At 36.4% G+C, this 21,563-nt stretch overlaps 1 protein-coding gene and 1 pseudogene across 1 annotated transcript; one reads left to right on the forward strand and one right to left on the reverse strand.

Moving 5' to 3' along the window:
- The first annotated feature begins 6,554 nt into the window (after positions 1–6,554).
- Positions 6,555–7,739, forward strand: LOC142518054 (protein SRC2 homolog). Its single transcript, XM_075620667.1, has one exon. The coding sequence runs from the start codon at positions 6,780–6,782 to the stop codon at positions 7,623–7,625; it is 846 nt and encodes a 281-aa protein (XP_075476782.1). The 5' UTR covers positions 6,555–6,779; the 3' UTR covers positions 7,626–7,739.
- LOC142519794 (protein AUXIN RESPONSE 4-like) lies at positions 7,398–20,694 on the reverse strand (annotated as a pseudogene).
- Between the last annotated feature and the right edge of the window lie 869 nt (positions 20,695–21,563).

The following is a 21,563-nucleotide window of genomic DNA, read 5'->3' on the forward strand; positions in this document are numbered from 1 at the left end:
CTTGTTGTACAAAAGAAAATTTCATTTCTTTAATGAAATTTATTATTTCAATTCTATCATGTTTAATCGTTTTCATATAATACTTCATAAACTTGCAGCATGGTTTTGTCATCACCAAAAAGAAGAAATTGTTAGAATATTTCGTATACCTTAATTTTGGTGATCAACAAAATAAGAGTATTGATCTGTTACAGAAAACCAGTCACTAATTTGTTTTTCAGGTTTCCGCTCGTCGATGCAAAGTCTAACCGCTTCAGTTCTCTATTCATCAGTAGTTGTAGATCATTAATCTTATGACCGCTCTGTATTAAATACAATATGTTTTTCTCCAACCGTTGGCCAGAAGTATGCAAATTAATAAGATATGTTATTTCCAACCTCTCAGAAAGTACAAGTTTTAGTAAAAGTACATTACCAACTCTCGATGTGACAAAATGTGTAAGGACCGTGTATCGGATTATCGTAAATCTTATATTGATTATCGATAATTCATGAAATTGTCATGTGATTACGTGTATGATGTATATCATGACAATGAAATGAGAAAATATATTGTGATAATGAAAGATTATATTAGAAATTGATTTGTATTTGAAACGTGTGCTGAACCATAACAGAAAAGTGATTCATGTTACGGTTTTTAGCATAATTAACTGAGTATTAGTCCAAATGAAATGAGGCAAATTTCATTGGAAAGCTAATACATTGTACAAAAACTTTCATGTCTTGAGTTTTGTCCAATTCCATTTGGAAATAGGAACAAAATCATCCTGAAGTGTATCGTGTACATTGCAGTTCCTGCACTGACATATTTTGGGAGAATGAGCATAACTCTCGCATCCGATACCCAAATTGAGTGAGGTCGGTGACAAATGAAAGCTGAGATATACAGCTACAACTTTCATGTTGACCACTTTTGCTAATTCGGAACCTAAAATAGCGTTTCGGACAGAGCAAGACGCGCACCCGTGCAGAATTGCGCGCGCGGGCAGAACTATGCACGCATATGCGCGACCAAACTGCGCATATGCGCGAATACCTCTGTAGCACACGTTTTAAGGTTGATAAGAATGAATTGTGTCTTCATTTTTCATACCCCTTTGCTGAAGCTTCGAGAGAGAAAGAGGAAATCAATTTCTTTTGTACGAAATTACCTCGAAACGTTGTCCAAACTTGGAACAAATTATATATACGGAATCCTCGCGTCGAGAGTTTTCTTTTGAGGTAAGTTTCTTCTAGTTTCAAGCACTTTTAATTATTGAAGTGCTGGAATAGCATGTCTTTAAAGTCGATATCCATATATGCGATAGAATAACCGAAAAAGAAACTCGTATTCGAAGTCGGAATTGAATTATGTTATGATTTCGATTTGATATGAATTTTCAAAGTTTCAAAAGATATTTGAAACTTATATTGTTGATTTTGAATGATGTTATTGATTGAAATGAATATGTTATTGATGTAGATATATTATTATACTCATATCTTCAAGCTACATCGACTGGAACGAAGAATTGAGGTATGTTGCGACCGGGTAACAAACGACAGGTATCTGTATTATATGATATATGTTTGAATGATTGGATTTAGAATACTGTCTATATGCCTTATTTGTTGACTTTATGTCGCATACATGACATGCACGTTGAGCTATGATCCTTGGATACCCTGATATGATTGGATTTGATTCTGGGGTTTGTGAACACGATACTATGTTTGGCATTATGCGGCCCTTAAAGGATAGACATTAGTGGCCCCGATGAATTGATTGAGATTTGGGATTTGATGGCGCTTTGTTGACGCTATCGTACGATTATCCCTGATTGAGGTCGGTGTGCCAGCTCGAGCATTGATTTGATAGTGATTCGATTGATTCTGATATATGCTCAGTGGATGGGCATTTGACCTGATACCTCCACGACATACATGCATTGCATATCATATATCATTGTTTAGATATTTGTGGTATATATTGTGGTTGCTTCAGACTGAGCTTTGCTCACCCCATAGGGGGTTGTTGTTGTCTTTGTATGTTGACAATGACTGGTACTCCAGGATACCAGGAGACCGGAGATGGTACTTCTGGAGGGAGTCATGGTTGATTTGAGGTTTAGTGTTTATCCCAGTATATATGTATATGTATCTATATACCGGGGCATGTCCCGAGGATATGATTGTTTGTCTGTATTTGGGTTTGATTATGTGTTGGCATATTTTATGATGTGAGATGAAATACTATTTTTAGTATTCAAACAAGATGTTTTGGGCTCATTGTAAAGAAAATTTAAACTCGTTTTCCGCTGTAATTAATTAACTCTAATCAAATTGCATTGTAATAACGATTAGGAGTTAAGGGCCCCACAAAATATTTCTCAAAGTGACTTAAATAAAACTACTTTTCAGAAGCTTATAGCTACAAGATAATAAGAAAAATGGAAATTTAATGGAATTTATTACAGTGTACAGTGTTGATAGAGACAAGTCTGTTCTGCTGAAAAATGGTACAAGTCATCGTTGGAAAGTATATTCGACCGTTGAAGACTCTCAACTATAAATATGTTGATATAGACTCAAAGAAACTCTCCGTCGATTCATGCTTGTTACAATCTCAATTATCACAAGATTTTTTAGCATTCTTAAGCAAACAAAACATTCAGTACTCATTTAGAACACACTTATCAGAATACATCACATCATCCAAGGATCATTTTGTAATGCTGTATCCAACTCAAACAGTCAAGATTTCGTATTGATGTATCCAACATTCAGTGCTATATACTTATTTGTTAAGAAATTTGGCAAATTTATGAAGAAAAAGCATTATAAATTTAACTCTTATTGTAAAAAAAATCAAGATGATGATAATCAAGCTTGTTTTAACTATGGAAAGCAAGACAATTTTATTATAGATTGCAACAGGCCAAAGGAAGATAATAAGAAGCCATTCGAGAAGAGAAGGTCCAAAGATGAGAAAATATTCAATAAGAAAAAAAGGGACCGGAAAGTTCTTGTTGCTGAGGAAATCAAGAGAAAATGGGCTAATTCATATTCTGAACAATCAAGTTTAGAGACATCTACCAGCGAGAGTGATGATGAGAAGGTCTAATGTCTTATGACAGATTTTGAGCCCGAGACTTCCGATGCTGAGCTGGAAACAACAATTTACATGGTATTTAACTTTGACTCAAATGAATTTACACGCGAGGATATTGTCATGACACTGCATGACATGGTAGATGAGTTTAAGAAACTCTCGAAATTATTTGATGAACCTAAAGCAGAAACTAAACTGCTAACAAATAAGTCAACCAAATCTAGTTGTTCAGAGTGAAAGTAGTTTTATGGTCTGAAAGCAAAAATCAATCTGCTAGCGGCTGAAAATGATGATATGTGGAGAGTGTTCCAAGAAACTTTAAATGAATATAAATGATTGACACTTCTAATAATTTGTGGAACAAATCTTCTTTCTACCTCCATTAAAAAGATGTATGAGTTGCAAAAATTAGTCGGTAATCGAACTGGGATAGGTTTTGGCAACATCAAGAGTAGTGATTTTGAGGTAATAACTCAATTGTGTTTAGACAAAGAAAAATCTAAAATGATAAATTTTTTGAAGTCTAGCAAGATATATGAAATGACAAGCCTGAAGTTCAGCCAAGCCAAAATGTAAATTTTGATAACAGAGGCCAGTGTTGTGGGTGGGTTAGGCTATATCAAACTGGAGATTTATAAGTCCAAGAGGACATGGTTAAAATGCAGACAAAGTCAAGTTGGTTATAATGTCTCGAACTGGTCTGGCAGAAAACCAAGTCCAACCGAACAATGCTCTATGAAAGGAACATCTAACCTTTACCATTGGGGGACAAATTCAAGCTAACAATTTTCAAATATGCACCAAGATAGAGGAATTTCAAGAAAATTTGAATGAAAATATTGACAGCTTCAATTCTCAGTTAGCTTTGGTTCTTGCCTACCTCAACTCATCCCCCAGTGTTTACAAAAATTGAGAAGATAAGAAGTCAACTGACTCCAATCAACCTAAATCTACTGATGCACATAATAATCCTACTGACAAATACTCGAGTCAGATTAGAGGATAGTTCATGAGGAATAGTTTGTGTATATAGTCAGTCAGATATCTATGTTGTATATACTGTTAGCAATAATGAATTCAGTATTGGCACAACTTTGTCAAACACCAAAAATAGAGAAATTGCTTGAATTTTTTAAGTTTTTGACTTAACAAGACTGTTGATTCAACGGATAATTATAGACTCTAACAGAATTCAAGAAGAAAAACTGAATATTCAAAAAATGAAGTTTTCTAAGGAGACCAACTACGGAGCCAGACTGATAAAACATAAGAAATATACTGATAGCCAAATTGATTAAAGGTTTACTGATAAAGTCCAATTGAAAGTTTATCTAAGTCGGACAGTCAGTCCAAATCCAGATATTACCTAAATAATCAATATAATCAGTGACAAATGATCAAGAGCCAAACTGAAATATCGGATGAAGTTTTCTGTAACAACAGTCACAGAAACTTAACAGAATGTCAGGTTTCTGTGCATTATCAGGATATGTCAAAGGACGATGATTTGACAATAACTACATCTGTATTGAAAACTTATATATTATTTTGAAAACATTAATGTTGTATATTAAGCTATAAATATATTAGTTGAAGAAGCTCTGAAGGTTACACATTTAGACCATCTATCTATGAATTTTTGAAAACAAACTGACCTTCTCTGAAGAAGTTTTCTGCGAGCCAAACTGAACAACCCTACACGTTGATAATTTATTAAATGATCAATTTGAGGATCAAATTTGTGTTTAAAATTTTCTTGTGAAATATGTGTAACTGAGAGTAAAAAGTCTTACTGCTCAAATCAGTTTTAGATTAAATTTTACTAAGAGTTTCAGTTATGTGGTATTAAGTAGTACTGAAGTGGGTGATTTTAAATTGCTTGTAATCACCAAAAGCTTTTAGTGCAATCATTCCGTAAGAAATAAATAGTGATGTAGGAGTATTGAAATCTCCGAACATCAAGAAACTACTTTGTGTCTATTTATCTTTCATAAATACTATTTAGTAGAACCCAACTTATCTTTTGTTCGAACATTCTCAGTCAGTCTACTTCCGCATAGTCATTCTGATTGACTTACTGATAACCCAGCCGACAAGAATAAAATTTCATAGTTGATAACCTAACCGAAATATTTTTTGAAATGATTTTACGCATTCCATCTAAATTTATTTATGATCCTAATATATATTTATATTAATATTATTTTTTATATAAAGAATGAGAGAACGAATACAAAAAAGAAAAAAGAAAGATCTAGATAGTGAGAATGAACAAACCCAGTCAAAATCGTGGGAACAACTGTTCTCATTCTTATAGGTCATGGGTGCACCCCATACACGGGAGGATGTTGAGAATGTCAATCTCATTCTTATATTTGTTTTATCACTGTTATATTTAATATAAAATTTTTTATGAGATCGTATCACTGAGCAATTTTGAGAAAAAAATCTTTTACTCAATCTGATCTATGAAAAAAATATTATTTTTAAATTATAAATATAGTTTTAATTCTAAAAATAGATCAGATCGACTTATCTCCTAGAAAACATATATGCAATTTCCACTCCGTTTTATATTCTATAACACTAATGCTTGGTAAGAGATAATGATGTAGGAACAGAATGGATGTTCTCATCTCATTCCATATACACATGTTTAATGGGAAAAGATGATTCTTCTATTCATGGAATGGTCATTACATTCATTTCGAATGAGAATGGTCATTCAACTCCTCACTTTTTAGAATTATAAAATATTTCCCTTATTTAACTTAACTAAATTAAATATATATCTCAATAATAATAATAAATAACATTTATTAAATTTATAAAAATTAAAATGCATAAATAATCAAACAAATCACTATCATTTATAAATATATAATAATAAATACAAATAATAATTATTATAAATTTCTGTGAGTAGCTGTTATTTTGAAATTTGATTTAAAAAAAATATTTGACAATAAAAATTTATTTCATTTCATTTATATTTAATTTTTTTAGTAAAATCATTTAAATAGAATAAATCTCATTCATTTTTGTTATTATTCCGTTCGAACATGACAAAAACTTGTGTAAGACGATTTTACGGGTCGTATTTTGTGATACAGATCTTTTATTTGAGTCATCCATGAGAAAAATATTAATTTTTATGCTAAGAGTATTACTTTTTATTGTGAATATCGGTAGGGTTGATCGTCTCACAGATAAATATTCGTGATATCGTCTTAGAAAAGACCTGCTCTTCGAACATTGATTCAATATCTACTTTATTTCGTTCCAATATACTAATCATGACCTAAAAATCAAAATTAAACAAATTGTAAAATACTCCATCCTGATCTTTGGGATCCACTCGTTTTGCACACGGAGAATCATTCATTATTTCTATCCTTTTTTTCTTTTTCAAAACTAAAAATCAAATCTTTAGAATATTCTATAGCTATTAATCGCCTGTTTCCTTGTTTCTTCCGTGAGTCGGCTGATCGAACCTTGTCTACGTCTATATATATATACACACACACACCACGAGATTATCGTTTTCATCCACTGCAACCGCAAATCAAGAACTGCTACAATTTTCTCGACCTCTCGTATTCCAACAAAATCAAATCACCCTTTTGTGGATTTCATCAATTACCCACTTCGATCAATATCACACAAATCATATCTCCGCCTCGAAATGGAGTATCGGCCATTGAACATCACCGTGATATCGGCTGAGGGATTGAAGGATGTGAATATGTTCTCCAAGATGGACCTTTACGCCGTGGTGTCAATCGAAGGGTACTCCCAATCCAAGAAGAAGACGTTTGTGGACAAGGATTGCGGAACCCACCCCAAATGGAATCACCGCATGGAGATCATCGTCGACGAGCCGTACCTCACGAAGCCGGGCCTTTCTCTCCTCTTTCAGATCAAGGCGGAGAGCACAATCGGCAGCGATAAAGAGGTTGGCTCTGTCACGATCCCACTCGATGATCTGTACAAGAACAATCCATCCGGAGACAAGGTTGTTGAGTACCAGGTGCGCACTTCGTCCGGGAAACCCAAAGGATCGCTGAAGATCTCCTACAGTTTCGGGGAGAAATTCACGCAGCAAACGGAGGCAAAGAAACACACGGAGGAGCCCATGATGGCGTATCCAGCGCCGCCGGGTGCTGGGCCCAGCTACCCGCCGCAGCCTTATCCGGGAATGGGGTATCCTCCGCAGTACCCTCCTACGGCCGGCTATCCTGGGTACCCGCCGCAGGGTGGGTATGGCTACCAAGCTCCGCCGCAGGGTGCGTATGGCTATCAAGCTCCGCCGCAGGGGTACGGGTACCCTGCAGGATACGCTGCGTATCCCCCGGGACAGAACCCAAAGAAGAATAAGATGGGTATGGGGGGAATGGGGGGAGTGGGGATGGGATTAGGTGCTGGATTGCTGGGAGGATTGCTCGTCGGAGAAATGGTGTCGGATATTGGGGACGCAGGGGCATATGCCGATGGATACAGCGACGCCATGGGTGATATGGGCGACTTCTAGATTTAGCCGAACGCCGGGCTTCTTCCATTTTACTTTCTCCGATGTATTAATTTCCTAGGTTTCAAATATATTTATAATAATTAAGGTAATAAAAGTATGCAATCTTGAAGTGCAGTAGTTTTTGTAATTATTTGATTGATTAATTTGTGTATGCTTTGTGTGTTCAAAATAATAGATATAAATTTTGAAATTTAGGTTGAAAAAATTGAACTGAAAATTTAAGAGGAACAATGTATTATTTAGACGATGCTAAAAAATACCAGAAAAGCATGTATAAATAAGACGGGCAAATCTTCCAAAAAACGCAACAAAAATCAAACAAATAACGACCAATTTGTTCTTTCTAAAGGAGGAGACGCAATGGTCCGGTCTGTAACTGTAATCCATCCATGATGAAGAACATATGCATTATCCATATATCCACCGTGGTCGTGGTCTTGGTCGTGAATATGGTGGTGATCACTGCTTGCAGCTTCATCAACTGTCTTTTGCACGTGTATGTGTTCCAGTATGGGCTCTTCCATGTGTAGTTTACTCGGTATTGGTAGAGAAGAAATGAATTCGAAAATATTTTCAGCTTACCTCTTCGGCGTATTGTTCCTACATCAGCAAGTATGTCAAAAAGAAAACATCAGCAATGGCCCCTTCCTCACTCTGAAATTAAGCAGGATAAGCTTGAATACAGTCCAAATTTTCCGGCTCCTGTTGGCTGGGCTTAAATAAGAGAACCCACAATTAACAGCCACTACAGCAGCAAACGCAGTCAAAATTTGTTCATCAACCACTCTACTCAATCTTGAAGATTTGATACTTAATTTCCAGTTCATGACCACAAATATTGCATTAGTGTTTTCAGTTACCAAGCCTCCATCCAGTAAGACACTAAACCATCCTATAAAAGATTAAAGCATATAAATCCAAGGCTCACCCTGGTGAAGAATTATGATCCAGGGGAGATGAAGGTGTAGCTTAGTATAGATGCTAAAGCATTTAAGATCGGTGCGTACCAATCAGTTGGAGAGCAAAGATGAGGTGGCACCCAGAATGAAACAATTGAGGAAGGAGAAGTAATCATCTTCCATGTTCAAGAGACAAGCATTTGTAAAGCAAAAAGACTGAAGGTCTTCTAGCTAGTAAACAAGTTCCTAATCTTAGGCTAGATTCCATTAAGTAATGGCTTTTTTGACTTAACAAGATACCAGCCAAACGAACATGTGTTAGGGATCGATCAATCAACAAGATTTTATGCTACAATCCCCTGAAAAGATAGGTCATAGCAACAAAGCTGCACCAAACACTATTTTAAAACCATTTTCATCTGCTATTTCTGTGTTGATATACAAATAAAAAATATCATAGTCTTATAGTAAGTTGATCCTTTTCAGCACATCCTAACACAAAGTAACATTTGAAATCAGTGTCGCATAAATGTTGGTGAAGCATCATTTTGCATGAAAGTGAGATTTCTTCAACCATTTAGCATGAATTTTGCAAGAATTACTATGGAAATGGAAGTCAACAAACAATACAAAGATGTTTTTTTCCTTGAGCTGTCCAAAGGCTTTGGCATACATGCACAAGCTCATGATGATGTTTTTAACGATGCTGACTATTTTGGTGAGTAATACATGCCAATTCCACTAGATTTTATAAGTCAGGGTGTAATGACTCGAATCTTTATTTGAATGAAGTACTACTAATCAAGACATGATTAAAGAGTTGTCAGTTATGTATTATTAAGAAATTGATTAATTGAGCATCAATATGTTGGGATCCACCGAATTTAAAATGAACCACTCTACTTCAGATTACATTATCACGAGAAATCCAACTAGATGAATGAGATCATAAGACATAGGCTGATAAGATTGAGTTCGGATATTCTGAACCAGTCCAGATGCAGCCTATAAATAGAAGCAGATTTCATTTGTTTCATACAACGTTTTCCCTCGGTTTCTCTCTTTCGAATTCTAGCCATATAATTTAGGTTTTCTAGCCATTTTCTAGGGTAGTTTAGTTTCGGGAAGCTTCGGAGCTAGTGTCGATTCGAGGAGGGATCGGTAAACTGGAACACGCAGATCGAGACGTCATTAGCGGGCTGACAACAGATGCTGGTATAATCCTAAATCTTAAATAGTAATTTAAGGATCGTTAGGAAGGACTTCGAAACATGTGTAGTGATTTTGGATCTTGCTTGATAGTGATTTCAGTATGCTGGTATTGTCTAGGTAAAGACGAGTAAACTTTCTGTCGGACTGTTTTAGTGAGGTACGTGATGTATTGACTGAGATATCCAAGCGTAGTATACACACTTGTATGTTGCATATTTATCTGTTGCATGATACACGTTTTACTGTTTTGATATATTATGCATGACATATCACGTTGGACCTGATATCTTTTATGATACACTTCGTTTGTTGGAGCCGCTTACCCCTGTTCTTTATTTGTGGACGGTTAGGTATAGAGAACTCCAGTGTTTGACGGGACCCGCGGACTCTGATGACCCTGGACATTGGAGATCCACATCTTGAAGATGAGTGGGAGAGCCAAAATATGCCCAGAGCATATCAGAGACTACACACTCAGACGCCTCTAGAGTGAGCATGTGATTTTTGAATTGATCCTTGATATTCGAGCATATTGCATTTCACATACGTCATATCAGTTTGTAAACTCGTACATTCTCATATCGGGTGATTGTCGCTCACGTCCTTGTTTTCATCTTGGACACCTCATTCTACAGGGAAAGTCTTAGGTTGGACGGTTTGGACAGTCAAGGCAGTGGTCAGAGCAATTGGGTTTTCGGTTTTTAATTGTTGTTATCAAGTCTAATTAGCGCACTACTCAGGGATTAAAATAAAGTGATAGAACATGTGAAAACATCACCAATGTTGCCTTTCAAGAGATTGACAATTTTGGTGGTGGAATACATGCTGATTTCATCAAAATTTCAAGTCATGTAAAAAGAAAGAACATCGTGATGCTCCCAAGTTGGTCATGTTAGAGTAGATGTCCTGCAAGCCAACTGTTGGCTAGGGATTTTATTGACTCAGTTGTAATTAACAATCTTTATTTTAATATAATTCATTATTTCATGGTTTGTTATTTCTTTATCTGTATACCCATGTTATCAAACATAGATAAAGCCCTTGATTATACTTTAATACAAATGAATCATAGTTCGATGTTGAAACTCGTTTGTAAACACTGTATGATCTAAATTTGTTCCTAGTCGATTCAGCCGCCTAAAACATGGATAAAGGTCTCTTGAGCTCGAGACTAGCATCTGTGAAGTTCTGTACTGCGTTTTATGGTAAGGACATAGAGATGTCCAAACATGCAGATGGGTAGTCATATGATGATTATACCGAACAACTCTCCCTCGGACTTTCCAAGTGGTTATCATTCATCGAGAGGATAAGTCCGTGGTTATGATTGTACATCATTAGTCCTTACGACCCGGGACAACACTGAGGCTCTATATGGTAGAATTGTACTTTGACTCGTTTACCGGCTCCATGAGAGTCATCAGGTGGCGAGGTTGGATATAGTTGCGACACATATAGGAGCCAGTGCATTGTAGTCGGGGATTCACCGTTCACCTGCGGGTGTGGATATCTTATGTGATCTGATGAAATTATAGTGCGTGGAATCTCTGGCCAGAGTATGGATGTACGTTAGAGAAGGAGTTCTCCAACCGTACATGCGATGCCACTATTTATAGTTATCACACAGTTATCGAATTAATATGCAACCCTCGGTGAACCAATGGTTGCAAATTCGATCGGGATATATGAGATGAAGGGACCGTACTATACGCTAATCATAATCGACTGGTTCTTGCAGGCACTATCAGTGATACCTAGGGAATCATGGGACGATGCTACTAGACGCTCTTACCATGGTTCGATGGGTTTAATCAGAAATATGATTTCTGACATTCTTATGATCAATCGTTGATACATAGAATGTGACAAATAAGGGTAAGCCCGAATAAATGATTATGTCCTGAATCCCAAGGAGTTGTGAACTCACGGCTAGCTGTATCCCTGAACCATTGAGGGTCACACAAGCACTGGATCGTTTGTTTCCGTTGAAAGAATAAATTCAAGAAGTTGAATTTATATTATGACATAGTAAATTCAAGGAGTTGAATTTATGATAATTAAATTTTGGGAGAATAAATTCAAGGAGTTGAATTTATAAAATCTGATAATTTAATGTATTAAACTCAAAAGTTAAGTTTATTAAATATTAAATTTTGGAGGTGATGAAATTCAAGTAGTTGAATTTATAATTTAAATAATAAATTCAAATGTTGAATTTATAATTAATTTAATTTATTAAGCTCAAAAGTTGAGTTTATTAAACATTAAATTAAAGATATTGAGTAGTAGTGCTTAATGGGCTTGTAGGAGTACAAGTCCAACATACTAAATAATTAAAATTTTAATGGACCTTGATTAATTAATTAAATAATAAAGCTCATTAATGTTAATTATGAATGTTAGGTCATGGCTTCATTATAAATAGGTGTAATCAAGCCATAACCCTAGCCTCCACACCTTGGAATTTTCGAAAATTCCTTCTCCTCCAACTCTAAAAATTCGGCCACTCCTCATTGGGAAAAAGTTTGAGCCGTCTCTCAAACTTTGATCTCCAACGTTAAAACTTCTTCCAAATTTTCTAGTGCAATTTGGAAGAGGATCAAACCTTCTAGTCGTGGACCTGATTAGAAGAATAAAGAAAGGATTTTGAAGATCGTTCATAGGGATTCATCAAGAGCTAGATCCGTCTATACCGGATTAGTTGGAGCCAAGTGATTCAATTCACCAAAGGTATAAAATTCTAACGCCCTATGAATGTTTACGATAAAACCATACAAGTGACCAAACAAAAACATATTTTGATTGTCAAAATAAAATAAAAATTTTAAACTTCCGCTGCGTTTGGGGCACGAGAAAACCGAAATCCAACAGGTCAAAATGAAAATTTAAAATAGTTTATAAGTGGTTTTAATGGGCTCCTCAAGCAACTAGGGTTAATTATTTTCGTATAGTGAAAACAAACACAAAGTAGTTGCTACAAGAATTCATCGTGCAGTAACACTTACGCGGCCTAGGCCTGAGGCAGAGCCATGACTAACACAACACAGTATATGTTCACAAGTGTACATTCCTAATGTCACCAGCCAGATGCACGTGAAATATATCACGAAATCTGTTCTGTTTTGCTTTTTTCTTCCAATGCTTTTTATTTGAAGATATTTCATATCATGATATAGTGAGATAACAAACTTGTCAATGCTATACCTTATAGATTCACAAGGAAAAAAACCATCGAGACATTTTATGCTGTGAAATAAATTAAAGCATGTACACCGGACTCTCACCTGGCTCCATCGTCCTCCAGAATGTGTGACAAGTGTAGCCCGAGGAATGGCATCAGCAATATGGTGTCCCTCAGTCGTCCACGAGTCAGACCGCCCACGAGACCAAATCACTCGGATGGGCGTACCTTTAATTCCATCTAGGCTGCTTCTTTCAGACAAATCAAAGCTAAAACTCAGCTTCTGCCCCATACCAACTACTGCTCTTCCCCCATCTATCCCCTTCAATAGAATCCTATGTGCCTCAACCTCTGGTGTGCCAACCGACTTTATACAGCAAGTTGCAACAACTCTCTCAAACACGAACCTAAAACCCAACACTACTTGCCTCACCACAGGCGTTTCCAAAGTCCAAAGTGGCCATGTTGTTCGACTTGGGACACCATCAAGGACCACAACACTTCTAACTAATCCTCGATTTACAGCAATCCAATTGGCACTCATCCCAATGCAGAATCATGCAAGACCAGGTCCAAAGGGGACAATCCAATCGAATCCACCACCTGGTCTAGCACCCTACCCATTATTTCACCACCGAATCCAATAGACTTAATTCTCTCTTTCTTTGAAACACGAATCTCATTGCCCTCAAAGTTCACATACCCTTGTTCAAGCTGATCAAATCCCTAAAACAGGCCCTTCTCCTTTATCTCCGCATAAACCTCCCACATTCTACCGAAAAAGCCATTCCTGTTGGATCAATTTATTTATATGGGCTTATATGTGAATAATTATGTATTGTGGATTGTCTATTAAGTTAAGCCCAAAATAAAGTGATCAATTAATGTTTCGGGTTATTGGGCTTTAATGTATCTAATGGGCTGTGGGCCTTTAATGTGTAGAGACATAAGTGTAATTTCTGTTTTTATGATGGGCTAAAACAGAAATATCAGAAGATATTGATAAACATTATCTATAAATATGGGTCATGGTCCCCATATCTCGCGTTGTCACTTTCACTATTCTCTCCCCCATTAAGAAAATAGTTCTGAAGAGAAACTAAAGGAATCTCTCAAGGAAAGAGCGCGTAGATCTGGAAGATCAAGACACGTTTTAAAGAATTCAGGATTATGGCTTCAGGTACGCTTCCGCTTAAGATTTCAGTCAAATTCTTGATGATTTATCATGATGGATTCTGCGGTTTATGGGTTTTTTCCCAACAAGTGGTATCAGAGCCATTCATGTTTGAATCATTGAGATTTGTTTAAAGTTTTTGGATACTATTTGGATCCAGATCTAAAAAATATAATTTTGTTTAAAATTTTTTTGATATGGCTTCAGATCTGGAAAATATATTGATATGTTTTCAGATCTGAAAATATTTTGATACGGTTTCAGATCTGAAAATTATTTTGGTTTAGATCTGAAAATTTTTGATACGGTTTCAGATCTGAAAATTATTTTGGTTTAGATCTGAAAATTTTTTGATATGGTTTCAGATCTGGAAAATATTTTGGTTGAAAATCAAATCTTTTAAAGTTTCAGTTTTGGTAAAAAAGATTTGGTTGTAAAATTTAAAGATTTGGTATAAGATTTCGATTTTCCTTCCGGTTTTTGTTCAACAAAATATTTTAGAGGAAAATCGAAAATTCGGATTAATTTTTTAAAAAAAAAGAAAAAAAAAGGTACGGATTCGGGTCGGGTCATACGGACCCGGGTCGACCCGAACCGTACGGATTCGGGTCGGGTCGTACGGAATTTCCGAATTTTTTTTTTTTTTTTTGGTTCAGTCTTATTTGGTTTAGGTTAAATATTCATTAATTCAAATAATGATAAGGTTATATGTATTTTAAAATTGATTGATTGAAATAAAATGTCGTCAAAGTGACCTCTTTTATGGAAATTAATTTTATTTTGAAATACAAAAGGATTTTGGGTATATGTGATTTATATGAATATTGATCGGCCCAAAGGAATATTAATATTTAATATAATCACATATACTATTGTGGTGGTAAACATGTGATAGTCGTTCGGTTTTCATGTGAATAATAAATCGGCCCAAAGGAAGGTTGTTATTTGACATGATAATTACTATCAGTGTTTGACTGCTGCGCCAGGATATCACTTACAAGTTAATCTTTTGTCCAAAGATGAAACATTAATGGAGTGCTCGATAATCTGTTTATGGGGGTTTACATTATTTGAATTTATTGATTATTTTATTTGGATATTTGGTTGAGCATGTATATTTGGTTTTTTGTTCTCTGTTCAGATTTGACTCCTGCAAATATTCACTCCAACATAAATTCTATTCCTATGTTAAATGGCTCGAATTTTAAATCGTGGCAAGAGAATTTGTTGATAGTTCTCGGAGTCATGGATTTAGACCTTGCGATAAGGATTGACTCTCATCCCACCATTACGGATAAGAGTACCTCTGATGAAAAGAGGGAGTTTGAAAGGTGGGAGAGATCGAATCGCATGTGTATGATGATCATGAAGAGGGTCATTCCAGAAACATTCAGGGGCACAATGTCTAGCGACATTGCTACGGCTAAGGCTTTCCTTCAAGACCTCGAAAAGAGGTTTGCTAAAAGTGAAAAGTCTGAAATTGGTACACTTTTGGCAAGCCTCGTTTCAATGAGGTACAGGGGTAAGGGCAACATCAGAGAGTACATTATGGAAATGTCTCATCTTGCTTCAAGGTTGAAAGCACTGAAGCTTGACCTCTCTGAGGACTTGCTGGTGCATCTGGTTTTGATATCTCTTCCTCTTCAGTTTAACCAGTTCAAGGTGAGCTATAACTGTCAGAAAGAGACTTGGTGTCTGAATGAGCTCATCTCGCACTGTGTCCAGGAAGAGGAAAGGTTGAAGCAAGACAAGACAGAAAGTGCTCATTATGCCTCTACCTCGAAGGATAAAGGAAAGAAACGAAAGTATAAGGAAGCTGCGGATACACAGCCTCCAAAGAAACAACAGAAGAATACTAGTGATTCTCAAAGTTCTGGTTGTTTTTTCTGTGGCAGTGATGGGCATATGAAGAAGCAGTGCAGTAATTATCACGCTTGGCGTGCTAAGAAAGGTATGCTTCTAAATATGGTTTGTTTTGAGGTTAATTTAACTTCAGTGCCTAGACACACGTGGTGGATAGATTCTGGTGCAACAACTCACATCAGTGTGTCTATGCAGGGTTGCTGGATTGCCGAAAACCAAGTGATGCTGAAAGATTCATCTATGTTGGTGACGGCAACAAAGTTGAAGTTGAGGCAATAGGAAAATTTAGATTATTGTTAAAGACTGGAATATATTTGGATCTTTATGAAACATTTGTTGTGCCGTCTTTTAGACGGAATTTGATTTCCATTTCTGCATTGGACAAATTTGGTTATTCTTGTTCTTTTGGAAATGGAATATTCAGTTTGTTTCTCGATTCAAAATTGGTTGGTTCTGGTTCTTTATCAGGGTACGATAATCTCTATTCTTTGGATGTTATTGCTTCATTTAATGAATCCCTGCAAACAAGTAGAGGCACTAAAAGAAAATTAACCAGTGAGAATTCAGCTGCGTTATGGCACAAAAGATTGGGTCATATCTCTGAAAAGAGAATAAGGAGACTCGTGTCAGACGAAATTCTCGAACCTTTAGATTACACAGATTTTAATAATTGTGTTAATTGTATAAAGGGAAAACAAACCAACAAAAGGAGATTTGAAGCCAACAGGTGTTCAGGCGTCTTAGAACTTATACATACTGATATTTGTGGACCATTCCCTTCGGCTTCTTGGAATGGTCAACAGTATTTTATAACGTTTACAAATGATTTTTCAAGATATGGCTTCATTTATCTCATTCATGAAAAGGCACAGTCATTGGATGTGTTCAAAAACTATAAAGCTGAAGTTGAAAATCAACTTGGCTTAAAGATTAAAAGCGTTAGATCTGACCGTGGTGGTGAATACTATGGTAGATATGACGGTTCAGGTGAACAACGTCCAGGACCTTTTGCTAGATTCCTGGAGGAATGCAGGTATCGTCCCACAGTACACTATGCCGGGTTCGTCCACTATGAATGGTGTTGCTGAAAGACGAAACAGAACGCTTAAAGACATGGTGAGGAGTATGATCAGTTATTCTACCTTACCAGAATCACTCTGGGGAGAAGCACTAAAGACCGCAGCATATATCCTTAACAGAGTTCCAACTAAGGCAGCGACCAAAACCCCTTATGAGCTTTGGACGGGTAAAAAGCCCAGTCTTAAGCATCTGCACGTTTGTGGATGTCCAGCTGAGGCAAGGCCTTACAAGCCTAATGAAAAGAAACTGGACTCAAGGACGGTTAGTTGTTATTTTATTGGATACTCTGAAAGATCCAGGGGGTACAAGTTTTATGATCCCACGAGTAAGTCGATTTTTGAGTCAGGAAATGCCAGGTTCTTTGAGGATGTTGAGTTTGCGGGGGGAGATAAAGTAAGGGATATTGTCTTTGAAGAGGAATATGTAAATATTCCCACAGGTGTCTTGGACATTGGTCAGGATCATATTCCCCACTTTGACCAAGACACAATACAGGAAGACAATATTAGAGATCCTCTCATTCCAGATGAACAAACTCAAGCACCTCCAGAACCTATGCCATTAAGGAGATCCACTAGAGAGCGGAGAAATGCAGTGTCAGATGATTACATTGTATTTCTTCAAGAACATGAGGCAGACATTGGATTGATGGAGGATGATCCTATTAACTTCCGTCAAGCCATGGAAAGTTCTAACTCTCAAAAGTGGAATGATGCCATGAATGAGGAGATAAAGTCCATGAAGGACAATGACGTATGGGATCTTGTCCCATTGCCTAAAGGTACGAAGCCCATTGGTTGCAAATGGATATTTAAAACCAAGAGGGATTCGAAAGGCAATATAGAAAGATATAAGGCTCGTCTTGTCGCTAAAGGCTTTACATAGAAAGAAGGCATTGATTATAAAGAGACTTTCTCTCCGGTTTCTTCGAAAGACTCTTTAAGGATTATAATGGCTTTGGTGGCGCATTTCGATCTTGAGCTTCATCAGATGGATGTAAAGACTGCGTTTCTAAATGGTGATATTGATGAAACGATTTATATGGTGCAGCCAGAAAATTTTGTGTCCAAAGACACAAATAATATGGTTTGCAAATTAAAGAAATCCATCTATGGGCTCAAGCAAGCATCTCGACGATGGTATTTCAAATTTCATCAAGTGATCATCTCGTTTGGTTTTGAGATGAATTTGGTCGATGATTGTGTGTACCATAACTTCAGTGGGAGTAAGCATATTTTTCTGGTTTTATATGTTGATGACATTCTGCTCGCTAGCAACGATATAGAGTTGTTGCATGAAACCAAGAGATTTCTAGCAAAGAATTTTGAGATGAAGGATCTTGGTGATGCATCTTTTGTACTGGGTATTCAGATACATCGGGATCGTTCTCGGGGTATTCTTGGATTATCTCAAAAAGGCTATATCGAGAAAGTTCTCAAGCGATACGGGATGCAAGATTGTAAACGAACAGATACCCCTGTGGCTAAGGGAGACAAATTTAGTCTCAAACAATGCCCAAAGAATGATTTTGAGGAAAAAGAAATGCAGAAGGTTCCCTATGCATCTGCAGTGGGGAGTCTGATGTATGCTCAGGTTTATACACGTCCAGATATTGCGTACGTGACAGGAATGTTGGGACGATATTTAAGTAATCCAGGAGTGGAACATTGGAAAGCAGTCAAAAGGGTTTTAGGGTACCTACAGAGAACAAAAGATTACATGCTCATATATCGGAGGTTGGATCAGCTTGAGATCATTGGATATACTGACTCCGATTTTGCTGGATGCCAAGATAGTATGAAATCTACGTCGGGCTACATCTATCTCCTTGCTGGAGGTGCCATTTCCTGGAAGAGTGCTAAACAGTCACTTATAGCCTCTTCCACCATGGCACCTGAGTTTGTAGCGTGTTATGAGGCATCCAATCATGGAATATGGCTGCAAAGTTTTGTCACGGGACTGCGCGTTGTTGATGGCATTGAAAGGCCACTAAGATTACATTGTGACAATATATCAGCAGTTATGTATTCCAATAACAACAGGAGCTCGACGAAGTCAAAACACATTGACATCAAGTTTCTGGTTGTTAAAGAAAGAATTCAGAGTGGAAAGCTGTCTATTGAGCATATCGGTACAAACTCCATGGTTGCGGATCCGCTTACTAAGGGACTACCACCCAAACAGTTTCATGAGCATACTGCTAGTATGGGTGTTATGTCAATTGAGGAAATCCAGTTTTAGTGGGAGTTTGTTATTTTAAATGCTTTTCAATTGTAGACATTTTCAGTTACAGTTATGTAAATTTATTTTCTGCGGAAATAAATTTCAAGTTAAGTCACACTCTGATTATTATTTAAAGTTTGATCTTAATAAAGTTAAAGGGAGGATCAGTTGGAAATAGGCATGTTACGGTCACATTGCATGAAATTTCCATGCTACACATCCACTTCACGATCCATGTCATTCAGTTGTGTTGGCATATGTGACCATTGATGGGTCTAGTTACCTTGAGTGTAGCGAAGACTGCTTTGATCCTATGTTGATGTGATTGATGGACCGGATTGGTTATAGATACATTTCGGAATGACAACAATTTTGAGCTCATAAGGTTATTTTCACAAACATAATTATAAAGTTGCACATATAGCCCAAGTGGGAGATTGTTGGATCAATTTATTTATATGGGCTTATATGTGAATAATTATGTATTATGGATTGTCTATTAAGTTAAGCCCAAAATAAAGTGATCAATTAATGTTTCGGGTTATTGGGCTTTAATGTATCTAATGGGCTGTGGGCCTTTAATGTGTAGAGACATAAGTGTAATTTCTGTTTTTATGATGGGCTAAAACAGAAATATCAGAAGATATTGATAAACATTATCTATAAATATGGGTCATGGTCCCCAGATCTCGCGTTGTCACTTTCACTATTCTCTCCCCCGTTAAGAAAATAGTTCTGAAGAGAAACTAAAGGATTCTCTCAAGAAAAGAGCGCGTAGATCTGGAAGATCAAGACACGTTTTAAAGAATTCAGGATTATGGCTTCAGGTACGCTTCCGCTTAAGATTTCAGTCAAATTCTTGATGATTTATCATAATGGATTATGCGGTTTATGGGTTTTTTCCCAACAATTCCCTCCCACATTCTCCTCAACCACAACAAAAGATTTATCCGAGAACCCTGAGCCTGGAAGATCGAGAGCCATGGCGTGGACATTTCTAAGACCTAAAAACTTAACAACTTCACGAAAAGCAAAAGAGCTGCAGCCTATGCCATGTACATTAAAAACATGGCTGTCCGAGTTAGTGGGTTCCTGCTGAATGGAAAAGACTTCAACTTGGGGGTGATTAGGGGCTGTTTGTACCTTGATGCTGCGACCACTGGAATAGTGGAGACGAAGATCGGGGGGAAGATTGAGGAACCAAGTCTTGGGATCTTGAGAGGATAGAAAAGAGTTAAGGACGCAGACTAGAGTAATGACGGAGGTGAAAAGAGTGAAATAGAACCAGAACTGAAATGGATTCCTGGAAGGGGTGTGTGTCGACGGTGGCCGTGATGGCGGCGGCGGCTCTGGCTGATGCTCAATCCTCTGCTTAGGCTTTGAAGAGTCGGGTTCTTCGGTTATGACCGCCACCGGGAACTGACTTTCTTCTTCCATGTTTTTCGGTCCTTTCAACTGTCCAAACTTGGGAAAGTAGTCGTTGATGCCCAAAATTGTCTTTTAACCCAAAAAAAAATAAAAAACAAATAAAAATAAAAATAAAAATAAAAATTTATTATATTTGTATATATTTTAAATCTATAATCAATCTCCAAATTTTTTATTCGAACTGAGCAAAATATCAGTTTAATAGAAATAACTAATCCAACCTAATTAATTTGAAAATTCAGTTTAATTCGTTCGAAACTTCGGTTTTAATTTTTAAAAATATTGGTTAGTTTTGTTTGGTTTCAATTTTTGGTATAAAAGTTCAATCAAAACAAACAAATCGATCTTTTATTAAAATCAAAATATTATTAAAAATTTTTGTGAAGTTTATCAAGTCGTAAATATTATGAATTTTTATAAATTTTATTGGATAATTAGAAGTAGACTTTAAATATATATATATATATATATATATATATATAGTAAATTTATTTGATTCAATTTCATGTTATATTTAAAGGCAAAAACCTATGTGAGACGACCTCACGGGTCGTATTTTGTGAGACAGATCTCTTATTTGAGTCATTCATGAAAAAATATTACTTTTTATGCTAAGAGTATTACTTTTTATTGTAAATATCGGTATAATTAACTCGTCTCACAGATAAAGATTTGTGAGACCGTCTCACAAGAGACCTACTCATTTTTTAATTCTAAAATTTTGGTGAGTTCGTTTTCATAACTCAAAATTAACGGATAACAACTGCATCATAACTCCAAATGGATTTTTAATTTGAAACAAGATGTTTGGTTATAATCTTGAATGAAAAATATTACGTTGTATTCAAATAACTTGGATAAAGTATGTTATCAAATTC

The sequence above is a fragment of the Primulina tabacum genome, chromosome 11 (assembly GCF_025594145.1).
Source record: "Primulina tabacum isolate GXHZ01 chromosome 11, ASM2559414v2, whole genome shotgun sequence".
Classification (NCBI taxonomy): Eukaryota; Viridiplantae; Streptophyta; class Magnoliopsida; order Lamiales; family Gesneriaceae; genus Primulina; species Primulina tabacum.